At 47.0% G+C, this 15,306-nt stretch overlaps 4 protein-coding genes across 6 annotated transcripts in view; 2 read left to right on the plus strand and 2 right to left on the minus strand.

Moving 5' to 3' along the window:
• The window catches only part of LOC105185504 (uncharacterized), an 11,769-nt gene extending 11,462 nt beyond the window's left edge, over positions 1–307 (minus strand). Inside the window, exon 1 of the mRNA XM_011145069.2 lies at positions 1–307. This exon is cut by the window's left edge and continues 499 nt beyond it. The gene's annotated coding sequence lies outside the window, so the exon portion shown is untranslated.
• A 549-nt stretch (positions 308–856) lies between these two features.
• On the minus strand, positions 857–4,442 carry LOC105185503 (uncharacterized). 2 transcript variants are annotated; one of them, XM_011145067.3, is made up of 6 exons: positions 4,164–4,442; positions 2,288–4,090; positions 2,027–2,212; positions 1,704–1,888; positions 1,494–1,603; positions 857–1,414 (listed from the first exon to the last, which is right to left on the minus strand). In XM_011145067.3, exons 1-6 carry the CDS (start codon positions 4,224–4,226, stop codon positions 1,359–1,361), a joined length of 2,403 nt encoding a protein of 800 aa, XP_011143369.1. In that variant the 5' UTR covers positions 4,227–4,442; the 3' UTR covers positions 857–1,358. The 2 variants fall into 2 exon arrangements, with proteins under 2 accessions (XP_011143369.1, XP_011143368.1); XM_011145066.3 differs by having other exon boundaries at positions 857–1,420.
• A 1,185-nt stretch (positions 4,443–5,627) lies between these two features.
• LOC105185500 (uncharacterized) lies at positions 5,628–13,224 on the plus strand. The gene is made up of 12 exons (XM_011145064.3): positions 5,628–5,997; positions 6,395–6,753; positions 6,860–6,929; positions 7,046–7,325; positions 9,089–9,293; positions 9,479–9,708; positions 9,984–10,273; positions 10,349–11,218; positions 11,786–11,893; positions 12,002–12,103; positions 12,245–12,551; positions 12,807–13,224. Exons 2-12 carry the CDS (start codon positions 6,696–6,698, stop codon positions 12,879–12,881), a joined length of 2,595 nt encoding a protein of 864 aa, XP_011143366.2. The 5' UTR covers positions 5,628–5,997; positions 6,395–6,695; the 3' UTR covers positions 12,882–13,224.
• On the plus strand, positions 12,904–14,636 carry LOC105185502 (uncharacterized). 2 transcript variants are annotated; one of them, XM_019842492.2, is made up of 3 exons: positions 12,904–13,222; positions 13,305–13,520; positions 13,586–14,636. In XM_019842492.2, the coding sequence occupies exons 1-3, from the start codon at positions 13,076–13,078 to the stop codon at positions 14,096–14,098; spliced, it is 876 nt and encodes a 291-aa protein (XP_019698051.1). In that variant the 5' UTR covers positions 12,904–13,075; the 3' UTR covers positions 14,099–14,636. The 2 variants fall into 2 exon arrangements, with proteins under 2 accessions (XP_019698051.1, XP_011143367.1); XM_011145065.3 differs by having other exon boundaries at positions 12,907–13,222; positions 13,604–14,636.
• Positions 14,637–15,306: the final 670 nt, after the last annotated feature.

Here is a 15,306-nt window from a genome sequence, read left to right on the forward strand (position 1 = left end):
TCGCTTCTTTTCTCTCGCGATTTCGCGCGGATTCGGCCCGACGTTCGGCTCGATCTCACGGCAGCGATCTCTTCCTCTACTTCGCTGCCCGTTTTCCCTTCTGCTTCTCGGTCTCTCCTCGCTTTCTCCGGAGTAAACTTTTCGCTCTCGCACGCGCACGTTCCACCGCGAAAGACCGTGGACGAGTAAAGCCGCCTCTATGTACTAAATAAGAGCGTGTAAGCCAGGACACGCCTCTGCAAAGCATGGCGCAGACTCGGATTCCGTGGACGCGAGCCGAGGCCCAGCAGGGTTTTACTTCGACGGCAACTCAATACGCGCAAGTCATGCTGGGCGAAGCGTTAATTCATGAGAAAATATGTCATCGCGGTGCGTGAAATCGCGAGAGGACGACTTTTCAGCGGCCAGACGAGACCACGGCCAAGATCGGGGAGGTTCCTTTACTCGGTTGGTCCCCCCACCTCGGAGGAAGAAGGACCAATGTACGTTGCCTCGCGGCAATCTGCGAATTTGCGCTTTGAGAATCTAAAGATCGAGTACTTTTTAGATTACCGCTCGGTACGATTGATACACACAACGCTTTGCGCGTTCGCAAAGGTCTCTTTGAGAACCAGCGGGACGTACATTGATCTTCATTCCCGAGATGGGAGAAGATTCTCGAGCGTATGTAAACGACCGGGGAACACAATTGGCCTGGAAACCCACTGTGTACAGACTAATTGACTCGCCTAGCGAGCTCGACAATGAAGCGACTGCACTTGGTCGATTTGAGGAGAGGCACTTGCGCGATTTTTCAGGAGTAGGTTTCAATGGAATCACGCGACACTGTCTCGCTACGCTACACAGGGACTCAATGTATAGAGAAAAAAAGTAATCTTTATTACACGTTAAAGGATTGGCCTTGTTGTTGTACACAATTCACGCTGCGGTGATCAAATAAACAATCGGCATTGTCTATGGCCCGCGCGCATACGCCCCCCCTAATCATAATGTACAATTAAAAAATCTTCGGTTCAGCCTCAATAAATATATGAAGTAGGAAGCGACGTATTTGGAGATGTACACATATCACAGATGAGTATTAATTACATCAGTCAAGAAATAGAACTCGATGACGATAATATAAAATATATTCATTAGAAAATCATGCACCAGCGCGCGCTTTCTTCCTCAGGCGACAACGGCTAACGGCAAAGGCGCTCCCCGGGTAATATGATTATCTCGGCTCAACAGCTATGCGATACGCGTGGAAGTCCGCGATTCTAACGATAAAATTGGTGTGTCGTTTGATCGATGTCATTAAGGCACTCTCTCTCTCTCTCTCTTTCTCCTTCTCCTAGTCTCTCACTTGCGTGTCATCATCGCCACGGCTTGCGAACGGTCCCCGTGCTGGTGCTCCTCCTGATGCTCTGGTCTGCAACTGAGACGTACAACTGAGCACTCTAGAAGGTGAGAGGTGATAAATCGACTGCGCGTTGCACGTGACAACTCACTCAAGGTATTCGGCGACACCAGTCTCTCTCTTATATCCGACGTCCAAGTTTGGCATCTGGACCGAATGATATTCTTAGTGGCTACCAACGGTCGCTGATACTTGGTCATCCTGGTAAAAATCGACAATTTTAATCCCGACAAGCGACGACGGCATAGGAAACAATTGAGTACGACGACGGCAATAATGAGATAGGAAATTACGATATTACGTGGATTCAAATTCCTTCAGGTTCTTCCTGGCCAGAGTTTTTTGGGTGGCGAACGAGTACGAGCGAGCCGAAGCCGGGCGATCCGCTCGAGATTGTCTGATCTCGCGATCCTGCGCTATTACCTTCATCCTCTTTGCAGGAGACTGGGCAAACAGCTCTACCAAGTTCAAGGATGCTGCGTCGCACTGATGCAGAGGCAAGTTTACAGAGTCATACACAGATGGATACATAGTGAGATTAATGCGAGGCTACAATTCGCGTTAATCGCATTCGACTCACACATTTGGCCGGGCAAGAAAAAGCAACCGCGAGGCAGCAATTACCTGTAACTGCAGACGATGGAGAAAGTTTACTTCCGCCAGATTCAAAGGCGCGTCGACGTGCAACTTGAGCATACAGTGCAACGCCTCTTTGTAGATCTTTTTCAACGTGATAACGCGCTCGGTGCGCATCAATCTGCGCGTCAAGTAGCCTCTTGCGTACGCATTGATGATATTTATCGCCCGTACCTACGGTGATCCGCAACATCTTTTTAGCTTTCTCTGTAGTCTCGTCGACCACACAATTGCCCTAGTCATACTCACGTGTTTGTCGTGATACACCGAGGTGTCTAGCACCGGTACGTGCGTGGTGTTGCTGTCCAACGGGAACAGCCGCCGGTTCACGGGTGAATTTTTATAGACGATGCGATCGCGCGACTCGCGAGCGCCGCTGTTATCGTCGTTTTCGTGGTTAATATTATTGTTATTGTTGATATGAACACTATCGTCATACGCGGGATCGCGTGGATCTATTTGCCGCGTAAACTTCAAGTTGGGGGCCGCGAGAGACGTATCCGTGATGTAGAACGGCGACCTGCGGTGTTTAGGCGTATATACGTTCTTCGGTGAAATGTAATTCAGAGGACATACGATGACGTTCGCGTGGGACTCGGACGATGACGACTTGCTGTTGCTGCAGTGAACATCTGCATGTGAACCTCTCGGGGAGCTCACGCTCGACCGCTGCCTCATCTCGCAAGCGGCATTTGGCGTGACATTCGAGGCTTCCGACGCTTGACACGGTAACGCGGCAGAGCACTTCTGTATCTCTGCCAGCAGGAGCATCTGCTGCTTCTGAAATTCCGCCTGCAGTAATGATTGCTCTTTCCGCTGACGATTTATCAACTCCATCATCTGCTTCTTATGCATTTCCTCGATTTCTTTGTAAACCGTCAGCAGCTTGTCAGACGCGATGGACGACTTCGCCTTGACGAGCGCATCTCGATGCTCCTTGGTGTCCTTGCTTTTGTCGTAATGTCTCATTTTATCTGGCGATCGCGTCTCGGGGCTGTTGCCAATTGTCGCAGCCTCTTGCAACTTATTCACTAAATTCAATACGCAAACACTGTCGTCTCTCATTGATTTCTCCGACGTGCCTGTGCCCTTTGAATCGACACTAGGAGTACGATTATGTTGATTCTGTATGACATCAGATCTGCCTGTGTGTTCCTCACCGACTGCCCCCTCCGTACGATCGGCAGATTGGTTCGTTTGATATGAATCTGTGGAAGCGACTGGCTCTGCACGCTGAAGATTCGATTCGTGCCTAGTCTCCAGCTTTTCGGGCATCTCAATGGTCTCTGTTGGAAACTGCTTCTTCTCCCACTCCACCTTGGACTGCGTGATATTCCACTGTTTCCGCTGTGATTGATTAACACTAGTGGGTGTAGGAACATAGTTTTTATCAGTCAATTCTGAATGCATATGGGCAAGTAACATAGGACTGGGTGTATCTAATACATAAGAACCTTGACGTGACAGCTTGGGTAGATGCTCATTTTCTTTGGCAACCATCACGAGAGGCTCAATGTTGTCTTTCTCACACTTGGGATTGCTTAAAGTTATCGGAACTATATCCAGTGTCTTGGGTACTTCAGGTTTCCAGCTTTCCGACGACGAATTGTCTTCATTTGATGATGAAACTTCCACCATTGTATTTGTGCATTCTGTCTGATCAGTCTTTACAGTTGCAGGCTCCGAATCATCAAGAGTATTGTTGGTTGGAGATAAATGAGGTTGCAAAGGTACATCTGACATGGGAGACTGAATCTCAAGCTTGTCTCTTGCTTCATCAGTGACCTGTATCATTGGCGCAGGCTCAACAATAGTAACTTTGGAATATGAATCACTGTTATTGGTATCGCTCGTAGTATTATAATTGGATAAATCGCTATCTGAACTATATTTGGTTAGATTCTTTGATTGATTTGTAGATTCTGCTATGTTGGCTTGTACGCATTTATTTTTAATGGTGCGTTTCACTGATTGTTTGACTTTTAACCTTTCCTCCACTTTAACAGCTAAAGATTTGTAATGTTTCATCTCTTCTTTGATACTGTCTGTCATCTGAAAATGATATAATATCAATATAAAATAATCCTACGACAAATGAAGGTATCATTAATCAACAAATATTTACTAATGGTGGCAGAAGAGGTATCCCGTTTACTTTTATGCAAGACGTGTAAAATTCTCGCTGCATATTTTATGTTGTTGAAATCTAGGACACCCTTGTCACAATGTACCGATTATTCTTTTCAATGGTCAGCTCAATTGTTACAGAATTGATTTAGCACCTTTCGCAAATCGCACTTTCTAACGTTCAAATCTACACGTGAGCTCTTCACCAGTTTATCATTCAAATACCAATAAGCCGTCAAAGCAATCACCAAGGAAACTAAATCTATGAAGGACCAAGTAAAGTAAAAGGACCTTGAAAAAGTCCAAGGCTTAACGAAACAATTAGTACCATCTAACGGTGCCGAGTAGAACCTCATTCGCAAAAAGTTGGAAACTCAACTAAATGCGATTTGCATTTTTTTTCATGCACTTTTGGTGGAGGAAAAAATATAGTGGTGGGCTATCATCTTACGTATCTCGACGAGCATTATCGGATGCAATTCTAAAAGTTTATAAAAAACGCTTGGTTTAATTTTTGCCAAATTTTATGGAGGCCGGTAAATTGTGATTCGAGTCTCGGCTAAAAATCAAATTTTTAGTCGAGACTCAAACCGCCTCCATAAAATTTAGCCGAAACGCGAACCGCAGGTTCCAAATTTAAATTTGGTCCATTTTACGTTTTTATATTAATTCCTCTCTCAAAATGGGTGCAGATAGCACTCTTTCCCAGTGCGGAAAGTCGCCGAAAACACCGTGTTGGCCGCTCTCAGGTTCCTCTCTGGTATAAATTCAGTCGAGACTCAAACCATAATTTACCGGCCTCCATAAAATTTAGCCGAGACTTGAACCGCAATTATTAAATTGAAATTTTTTCGATTTTACATTTTTGTATCAGGAGAATATATAACAAGCAAAGAGGTATTCCATTTAAATTTAGCCGAGGCTTAAACTATAATTTACCAGCCTCCACATAAAATTTGACTTGGAGAACTAAACCAGGTGTTTTTTGTAAACTTCTAAAATCGCACTAGATAATGCTCGTCAAATAACGTAAGATAGCACCACCCTCAAGTTTTGCTCTTGCCCGGAAGTGCCCGAAAATACGGCCACCGTTGTAGAACAGAAATATGATTTTTTTGGGCATTTCCAGCGGAAAATAATTTCGAAGGTGACATGATCTTATGTAATTCTACAAGCACCGTCGAACGCATCTCTAAAAATTTACAAAGGGCGCTTGGTTTTCGGGATGTGGCTACAAAATAGTATGTATATAAAGCAATTATGTTTTATTTTATATTCTTGAAATATAACAGGACTCGGCAGGCTGTCGGGTGATTTCTTTCCATTTACTCGCCAACAGGGGTTAGGTGAACCCTTTCTTTTCATATCGCAGACGGCCGAATCCTTCATCCGTTCAGGTGATAACGGCGGACCTCCCCCGCGCCCGCAAGAGAATGTGATCTCTGACCGCGAAAGTGGAGGTCATTATCCCTTATCGTTACGGTCAATATTATCGACCCTGAGGACGGTGCAAGGCAGCACAACGCGGTCAATTCGGCCGATAGTTCCTATGGAAACGCACGTCCGTCGCGATCGAATCGCGACACTCGTCACGGGCATCTCCTTCAGCGCTTTACGGGCGTATGTCCCGCGCGTCGTGCCAGGTGAACCCGGGGCACGGTCTCGTGACGGCCAACCCGCTCGCCGCAGTCTCGCCAATATTGACACGACGAGCGCTCGCGGGTGCCACGAAAGTCTCTTGCGAACGGAGTACGCAAAGTAGCGGAGGCGAAGGCGCTCGCAATTCTCGTCTTCGTTGCTCGCACTTCCGTCTTCTCCTGCGGAATTCACAAGTATGGCAGTCGCGAGTATATACCGCCGCCTAATATAAAGCCTAACGATGAGAAACTTTGCGTGAGAAAAAGTCGATTGATTGTCGGGGGATGATTCCAAATTAATCGAAAGCTACGCGCGAATGTCGGTGACTCGCGGAAGAACTCGTTGCGCTCTCGTTGCGGTTGAGACAGTCGAGAAGAGAAATCGACTGATTAATTAAATTGTCCAAAGTTACCGAGTAAAGCGAGAACGCTCGTCTCGGACGTTTAATAGTAAAATAAAATCCTCCAATCTACTGGACGGTCAAGTATTTGGTGAAACGCGAGACTTCGACCGGGAACTTTCACGATAAATTAAAAAGTTAAGGTTGAAGAGTGGTACAGAGACGATAACTTTGAGTCGCGCTGTTTTCAGGCGCACAAGCATATCCCGAGGTCGGCAATGATCTTGCGCTAAAGTCGAAGGGAAAAGGAAAGAGTGCCGGTGAAGTATCGTGGCCGGAAATGCGCGGACGATTTCGTAAGGATGTTCGTTCGACGGAGCGTCACTGACGGGGATTTTCGCTGACGGTCGTTGATGCCCGGATAGGTAGGCGGAATGAAGCTGTACGGGTAAGGGGTAGTTAGTTTAGGGTTGCTCTTTCGATCGCTCGTCGAGATAAAAAAAGAAAAGACACTCGCTATCGCGCGTATTCTTTGCACTTTCGCGCGCGAGGATGACCGGAAGGACGTCGCTGATCGAACAGAAGAGGATCCAGTGGGCACAGGAAAGGGGTGAGTGCTTCTGGCGCAATAGGCAATTGTTGGATACGTAGAAAATATTGAATACAAAATAGAGTAAAAATGATGTCTACGGAAGATGTCTCTAACGATTTTACAGAAGAAATGGCGCGTCTCGGTGTCAATTGGGGAGCTCTGAAAGCGAGCAATTGCGGTCGCACCCACATTCGGTGAGTTCACGTCAAGGAAGTGACGTGAAACACTTCGTCGTTATCGCCACATGGCACATTCGACCTGTTAATACACGGTTCACGCTTGATGACGCAAGAAAAATTCCCTGACGCAGCACTTTTTCGAACGATGCGAGATTGTCTCTCGGGGAGGCGAAGGATAAGACCTCCGTGCAGCCGTTCCGTGCGGCCGGACATTACGGGAGCACCGCCAGCCTCAAGAGCCTGGCCACGGAAAGTTCCGGAAACGGCAATGTGAACCTCAAGTGCCTCGACTACAACGGCGGCAGTCTGATTAATCTCCGGGACCAGGTGGATGTGTCGCAAGTCAGACGCAGGAGCCCTAGCCTGCCGCCGATCTTCAGCAAGGAGCAACAACGATACTTCTGCCAGCTAGTACGTGCTCACTTCGTTAAAAAGAAAAAAAAATATTTCAACGAGTAATATATATTGAATAAAAAACCAAAAATTAAGAGGGACCAATCATCGTACATCGAAATTATCATATTAATAACATATATCATCAATTCGAATTTCTTAGCAGTTTTAGTGCAGTTCACAAAGAAAAAATTTCAAACGTATATATATTATTCGTAGAAAGAAAATTATAAATTTTTAAATGGTACGAGAAAATGTCTCACGAGAAAACAATGCAACAGAAAATGTTGAGAGAAATTTATGAAAAAATTATTTGTAAGGAAAACGCAATATGATACTATTGAGGATTGTTCTGATTACGTTCAAACTTACGCTCGGCTTCGCCGAAGCCGATGACTTGCTCTTGTCTTTCGTCGTCAATATTTCACTCTGCGATATGAATTTCGATAACGCGGTCCATCAATTCTTCGCGACCGATGTGAATTTGCCATTGAAAATCGACCAGATCGGTTAATGAGATTGCTTCGCCCGATCTCGTTACAAAGCTTGCGGAATACCTCATGCGTCATTGTGGACTGAATAATTGATCGCTCGCCCGCGAGCTTCGTTAGTCGCGTGTAACGGCGAAAACGACAATCACGTAGCCGAAATAATCGAGCAATTACGCGCGGGCGGTATACAGATTGATGTTCGCCGTAATGTAAAACCAACTCTTGGTTCATCCAAGTGTTCAACTCACCCTTTCAAATTATTCGTTTTGACGCCATAATTTATTTTCAACACCATATCGAGTATAGTCCTCGGGCATTTTCGAGCGAACGCGACGACGACCGCACGTGCGACGTAGCTGAAGATAGAGCGCTTCCACGCGCGCAAATTCCGCGTAAGGCCGTAAGTCCATTGAATTAACGATCGTATCTAATCAACAAATTCACAAGTGGTGAACGACACTCGACGGTTCATTCCCCTACGCCGTGGGGAAAGCAAAAGTAAGTCACTCCGGCGAATCGATTCTTATCGCGCAATTAAAGTTCAACGCCCTCAAGGCTATACACCTTGCTTTCAAACTTGAGAGCGACGGACGAACGAGGGAAGTGTTAAGTCCACCCCTAGTAGCCGTGCCGTACTCGTGACACAAATCGCACTTGACTTGATTTTATCGAATATTCGTTACCATAAAAAATTACCCTTTGTTCGCGCAAAGTAGATTCGCAGAGTCCAACAACGCGAAGCCTTCCAGCGAGTGTCTCTAAAAAATTCAGTGGATTGATCGAACGACGAAATTAACTCAAATTGTTGTTCAATGTCGAGCATCGAGCGCTTTTGCGCAAAGTTGCAATTTCTTCCATAATTTATGTTATTCGAGGCTACAGGCGTACCTCAGGATCGAAGCTGCGAAGCAATCATTCGCGACAAAGTGGAATTATAAATCAAATAGCTTGTGCCAAATACGCAAGTACGAAAATGATTAACGTTAATCACTTACGTTTTAACGGAGGGGAAAAAATGTCGCAATGCGAACGTCGAGAAATGCCTCGAAACGTCGCCGTTATGTAAGCATGGAAGCAAGAATAGAAACCAGATCGTGCATGATTTACGGTGCGACCCGACGTCTCCGCGAGGCACGACGATAATATTCCGCCGTATCCGCTCGGTCATAATAGCCACGAAGCCACGAAGCCACGAAAGCCCCGGAACTCTCGCGAGTTTGATCACGCGAGAACGCCACCCTCTGCGCTCTGCCGCCCACCACAAGGCGCCTTATTGTTATCGTTCCGTAGGAACAACAGCGAGTTTTCGGCGTAGAGGGCTCGCGTTACCAGCAAGCCAAGTCGCAGAAACCGGAACACCATCGCCACCGGCCCAGCGACCGTCGCGACGGCCAGAAGGAGCTCGTCAGCCATTACGGCTCGCCGGCTGAAGAACGCGAGGGCGAGACTTCCGGTTACGCGAGCGACTCCGTGGATGTACCCCCGCAGGGGCAGAGTGAGTCCTGCTGAATGTTGAAATTTAGGGTATTTCACGGCCCTGAGTAAATTTGCTCAAGTACGAAATTCGTTAATTTTGCCCGAGATGACGGCTCTGCGACACCCTGTAAATCTCTTAATTATCAAATTTCGTCGGCGTTAATGAAGCTCTCGCGCTCCGTTCAAGCCTCTTGCATGTTCAAGGAGCCTTAGTCGGCGGTAAAGTGGCCAGGATGGAGATGGCGGAGAAGACGTGGCAGAATCCTTACTGCACCACGCCGGAGAGTTCACTGCCACCCTCGAGGAGGCTTTCGCCCGGCAGAATGGGAGAGCTCAACAGGCCGCGGTGGGGCAGCGTCTGGGGTCAAGAAGCGGCGAGAGGCGATCCACCGCCGCCACCCTCGTGGTTATCAAGATTAGGACAATCGAGCCAAGTAATGTCTGCCAGGGACTTGTTGAACGTCCTCGAAACCGTATCGTACCCGAAAAGCATTCTCTTCGTCTGTCTCTCACAGTCGCATCTAGTTCTTGTTCCTTCTTTCATGACCACAAATCTTTCATGATCAATAATAAATTTCATAAGCGGAAGAAATGTCATTAGCAAATATAATGTAATTATAATCAGCACTTGTAGCCTCTGTCTTCGAAACGATGACGGAGCGATTTGAAACGCGAGTGAAATTTATATCGCCGGCTGTTTCCTGTCGAGGTTTTGGTGATCAATCACGATAGCGCCAGCAGTCCGGACAGTTCAACGACCGGATCGACCGGCTCCGACAATAACAAGACGTATCTCCGCGGTCAGAATATCCCGGTAGACGCGGACATTCTTCAGGAACGCGAGGCAAGGCGACAGAAAGCGCTGGAGCTGCAGAACGCGATCAAGCAGCAGCTCGAGGAGAAGGACAGGCAGAGGAAAGAGGAGAAAGAGCGACGGATGAGAGAGGAGAGATTGGAGGAAGAGCGAATCAGGCGAGAACGGGAAAAGGAAAAGGAGAGGCAAGTTTTAGTTAAATTTCCGACAGAAATCCTAAAGATTACATAGTGATAAAACATACACGCTATCCACCGCAGATTCGAGGAAGAACAGCGGCTGATGCGCGAGAAGGAAGTCGCGAAGCTGAAGAAGGCTCAAGCGATGTGCGAAGTGCTGGAGGCCGCGGAACGTTTGGCCCGGGAGAAGAAGAAGAATTGCCGAAGACGGAAAGACCACATAGATGAGGACACGGACGCGACGCAGGCGTCGTCCTCCGTCGACTCGAACGCGACCGTGAACGCAGAGAAACGTGAGCAGGATTGTCCGCAGACTCAGACGCGAGTCGCAAATTCGATCGCCGGCTACCTCGAGGACGAAAAGTCGTCCAACAGTCTGAAAGACATGAAGGAGACGGAGAATCATTCTCGCGAGAATGAGAACAACAGAGACGACATGAGGCAGCCAAAGCTAAATGATGGGCACGTAAGCAAGCCGGAAGAGATCGCGCTGGACCTGCGAGGATCTCTTCAGGTGCCCGTGAGCAAGGACGTGGCGATCGTGTTGAGCGGTAGACTCGACGATCCGGAGATCTTGAGCAGAGCGAACCTGCAGCTGGTGAACCTGGTGATGAGTCCGAGTCCGCACCGTTTCGACAACGCTGCCAAGGGCCTCTCGTTGGGGTTGAACGCCATCATGAGAAACAACGTAGCCACGACGACGTTGAGCCCGAAGAATCCGAGGCGTTGCCCTTCCCGATCAGAGTCCGCGTCGATCGTCGTGGAGAACAGGTTGTTGACGCCGAGCAAGTACCGCGTCCAGGCCGGACGAGACTTTGGCACGCAGACGGACGCAGAGTCCGACGTGCAAGAGCTGCGCGATAAGCTGCAGGACTCGTCGATCAGAGAGCACGGCGACATCACCAAGGACAGGAAGGACACGACCAACGCCAGCCGAAGAAACGTTGAAAAGTGAGTCGCCAGCGCGCAGATTCCTGTTACGTTCCCATTGGCTTCTTTTAAAGAGGCCGTACAACGAGCGTGTTCTCTTCTTCCCTGCATGCGGTATCTGCCTGGTAATTATCCCCTTTATTTTATAGCGTAGTTTGACGATAAGAGACTGAGTAACTGATCGTAAAGACGCTTTCTCGCGAAATGTCTGTCTGTCGGTTGGTCGGCCAATCGATCCGCGCGTCTCTGTCGAGGGAATCGTCCAGTAAGTGTGTGTGTATGTGTGTGTGTGTGTGTGCGTGTGCGAGTATGTTCTCGATTATGCTTCGACAGAATGTCGAGTGCTCTTCAGCTTTGTTCGCTTTTTACTTACGACGTTGCTTGATGATATATCGAGTTTTCGTTCAGGTTCCGTTCGAGCTTGCCGCTTGCCGTCTTGACAGTCGACGAAGCTTCAATTTCTTATGATTTACTTCACGTTTAAACAATTTGTTATCACTTGGCCTGGCCCGTTACGACGATTTCACGTGCTTGAGCTGTTTCTTCCTTCTTCGAAACGCTACAGCACCGTGTTGTGATCATTCGAAGGTCGATCAACGTGGGACCGGGCGAGGAAGTCGGCATGAAGGCAATTCCACGGTCCAAGTCTCAGCCGAGAACCACGCTCGACGCTAGACCACGATGGAACGCCAATCGGTAATGTCAAAAAGCGATTAACACACACTTGACACCCGAGTTATTCTTAAAATCAGACCGAAGACCATGTCGACGCGAACCGAAAAATGACTAAAGGTACACTCTTAGCCCAGGTACGCGATATCGCACGCAAAGCGAGAAGGATCCGCACTATCAGAGACGATTGCGGCTCAGAAGACGACGAGTAGAGTCGAGCGACGAAGGATCCAGGTGAGCAAAGTTCCGGGCAAAGACGCGTTGAACTATCGGTGGCTCCAGTCAGACAAAACCTTGCAACTTTTTTTACAACAGCGAAAGGATATTCACAATTATGAGATGAGAGACCGAATCTTTTCGTTATCACACGAGCAGGTCGCCATCCCTGGATCGGCGGAAATCCAACACCTGCAAGTCCAAGAGTCGAAATGCGCTTAGACGCAAAGCCAAACTCGAGAGCTACGACGCCGATCTGTCGATGGATAGCCTCAACTCTGTCGTGCCGCTGCGGATCGACAAGAACGGCAGGATCAACATCGAAGATTGTCGTCGGCTAGATCGCGCCGAGAAAGCGCGGCCGACGGACAACGAACGACGCGGCGAAGCGAAACGGTCGGATAACGATAATTCCAATGTCTGGTGCGGCCAGGAAATCTTGTCCAAACTGTCGTCGTTGAAGAGCGTAAGTGACGGGCCAGCCTTACTTTTATGCAAAAGTAAAATTGCAATTACAAGTCTAATGTACATGGCGGTACTTTGAATGTGAGGCGAAAAAACGGAATCTTACATCTCTTGGCTCCTCGAGATCAATTTTTATCAATTCAATTGTATCAATTCAAAACAATTTATAACAGCGATATAATATTATAAATTATAGATCAATTACTCGGCGGTGTTTCGATATGAAACCTCAAGATACGTCCGTATCTTTTTTCAGGGACTGCTGATGAAGCAGCTCGAGTGGGACTCTGAGCGATGTCTGGTCTCGCCCGCTGCGTCTGAAATCTTTTGAGTGCCGGGAGAATAAGAAACGTTGCTGTCTTTTAGTTTTTCTGTTTGTTTGCGTGGAAAGTGAAATCGAGTTAGAATGTGCGATGGGGGCTTTTTACCGTGAAACACCGTTTACTCGTTCCACGAGGATCCTGCGGGGAGCCAGTTGAACAACTCAAACGCCCTTTTCTCTCTCTCGCGTTGCAGATCTAGATAATGGCCTTCCAACTGGACGATCTGCTGAAGGACGACAAGAAAGACGCGAACCTAATACCCGACTTGAGCAAGGCGACCTGTAACTCTTACGAGGAATACCGGCGACTCAAGGAGCACTGTCCAGAGTTCAAGATCAAACCGGAAAAGGTTCGAGTATTCCAGCGATAATGTACAGCTTTATAAAGCAGAATGCAGAATCGATGTGGTAATGAGAGGAAATTGCGCAAAGGTAAAAAGAGAGGACGCAAAGGTTCGAGATAAGGAGTTCTCTTGGAGGGCCACCAAGAAGGAACTCAAAGCCAGGGAATGGGCGTATGGCGACCCGGTGCCACCGGACATGAGGGAGTTGGATCTGCAAGAGTTGCAGCAGGTCGCCATCGACTGGCGAATGCTGACCCCGATCAGGCCAAAGCTTCGTCAGGATGAAGAAATGTTCTCGAGGCTGGTAATTAATAATATATAAACTACGACGATATCAAATAATGTCTTAAATGCACATCAAAAATGCAGGACCTTCATGGGTTCAAGGTGGAGATGGGCAAATTGGAGGCAAAGACCATGATGAAGGAGCGCCGTTCACCAACAAGCCCCATCAGACGGAGCAAAAATCGCGCCGGCATAATCGAGAGCAGCGTAAAGACCTGCCGGGAATGCGGCGAGGAGTATTGCTTCGGCGAATTTTGCGGAGATGTTCTCTATGACTCCTTCGTGAGGGTGACGATCGCCACTCAGCAGCCGAAGATTAAGGTGTCTGCCGATACCGAGGCCATAATCGCAAACATGGATCGCAAGAAGAAGCGGAAAAAAACGAGGAAGAAGAGGGTTAAGAGCAAGAGCAGGGCGTCCAGAAAATCCGCTCGACTCTTAGTTAACGGCAAGGCGAGGAAATCGATAAGCGACCTCGAGGCCAAGAGCATCAAAGCGTCCAGAGCTCAGGACGCCGGTGAGCAAAGTGAAAAGCCGGCGAAGCAGTTCAAAAGGAAATGCAGTAAATACACGAAGAAGGGTCTTTTGCGTAAGTGATCGCAATTGCGGGAAGCTCAGAAAAATTACACATCATTTAAAAAGCTTTAGGAATGTACATTTGTACAACGTCTAATATCTTGATAATGGACATGAAGGTATCCTGAGTAGATTAAAAATATGTAAGAGTCGCAAGTACGAGTGCTCTTCGGGTATTATAATATAGGATACGATTGAAAAGGCATGACGCACGAAAAGTGAATACGATCAATCGACAAATAAACGGGAAAACAAATTCGCAGTCTTTTGCATTTTATTAACTGTGTGTCGGCAAATATTATATATACTCTGTAGTCCCTCGACACGACAAGCGTTAATACTCTCTCCCTCTCTCTCTCTCTCTCTCTCTCTCTCTCTCTCTCGTCTCTGAAGCGTTTTTTGCGCAAAAGAAAACATAATGCATCGTTCTTCCAACAAACAACAGAACACGCTGGGTAAATATGCACAAGTGTATGTACAAATCGTCACGATGGAATACCAGGCAGGCGCATTGAATGCTCCCAATTAAATGCTGGAAAAATATAACTTTTATTCAGTTTGTCTCTCTCTCTCTCTCTCTCTCTCTCTCTCTCTCTCTCTCTCTCTCTCTCTCTCTCTCTCTCTCTCTCTCTCTCTCTCTCTCTCTCCCGCTCTCTTTCCCTCTCTCTCCCCCCCCTCTCTCTCTTCTTTTCTTTATTTCTTTCTTTGCTTCTGTCTTTTTTTCCGTCTCAAGACTCATTTTCATTGCTCGTACACATTTATTTTTTTCAATCTTTTTCTTTCCATAAATATCACAACCGAAAAGCATTTTCGCGGTCGCGAGAAATGTTCTGTCGCCATCTCTTTGTACGAGATAAGAGTGCGAAAATATATATTTATGTATACATATATATATGTATGTATGTATATATATATATCTCTCTTGCGTTTCTCACAAATATAGAATATATCTCGAATAGTATAATATATCGCGCGATTTTCCTAATTTTTCCACGGGAATCGTGTGTTAATAGTACAACATTGTTTGCGCGATTCACGAAAACAGAATATTTCTCGTCAATTATATAGCTCCCCGTCTCATTCTCAGTTTCGCTTTTTCGCTCGCGCGCTCAGCGCTGACGCTTGCATAAACTAACGATAAAATTTAAGTTAATCGAGATATACACGCGTTTTACATGACGCAGGTATATATATATCATATATGTATAATATCTATATATATATATATA

This window comes from Harpegnathos saltator, unplaced genomic scaffold (assembly GCF_003227715.2).
Source record: "Harpegnathos saltator strain DR-91 unplaced genomic scaffold, Hsal_v8.6 scaffold3, whole genome shotgun sequence".
NCBI lineage: Eukaryota > Metazoa > Arthropoda > Insecta > Hymenoptera > Formicidae > Harpegnathos > Harpegnathos saltator.

Coding starts and splice junctions, on each gene's coding strand:
- LOC105185503 (XM_011145066.3), bottom strand. CDS start 4,226: ATGCAGCGAGAATTTTACACGTCTTGCATAAAAGTAAACGGGATACCT. Junction 1,604..1,703: donor CTGAAGGAATTTGAATCCAC/GTAATATCGTAA, acceptor GATTTTTACCAG/GATGACCAAGTATCAGCGAC. Junction 1,421..1,493: donor GGTGTCGCCGAATACCTTGA/GTGAGTTGTCAC, acceptor TGTACGTCTCAG/TTGCAGACCAGAGCATCAGG.
- LOC105185500 (XM_011145064.3), top strand. CDS start 6,696: ATGACCGGAAGGACGTCGCTGATCGAACAGAAGAGGATCCAGTGGGCA. Junction 9,709..9,983: donor GATTAGGACAATCGAGCCAA/GTAATGTCTGCC, acceptor TTTCCTGTCGAG/GTTTTGGTGATCAATCACGA. Junction 12,104..12,244: donor TCGAGCGACGAAGGATCCAG/GTGAGCAAAGTT, acceptor TCACACGAGCAG/GTCGCCATCCCTGGATCGGC.
- LOC105185502 (XM_019842492.2), top strand. CDS start 13,076: ATGGCCTTCCAACTGGACGATCTGCTGAAGGACGACAAGAAAGACGCG. Junction 13,223..13,304: donor TCAAGATCAAACCGGAAAAG/GTTCGAGTATTC, acceptor AATTGCGCAAAG/GTAAAAAGAGAGGACGCAAA. Junction 13,521..13,585: donor AAGAAATGTTCTCGAGGCTG/GTAATTAATAAT, acceptor TCAAAAATGCAG/GACCTTCATGGGTTCAAGGT.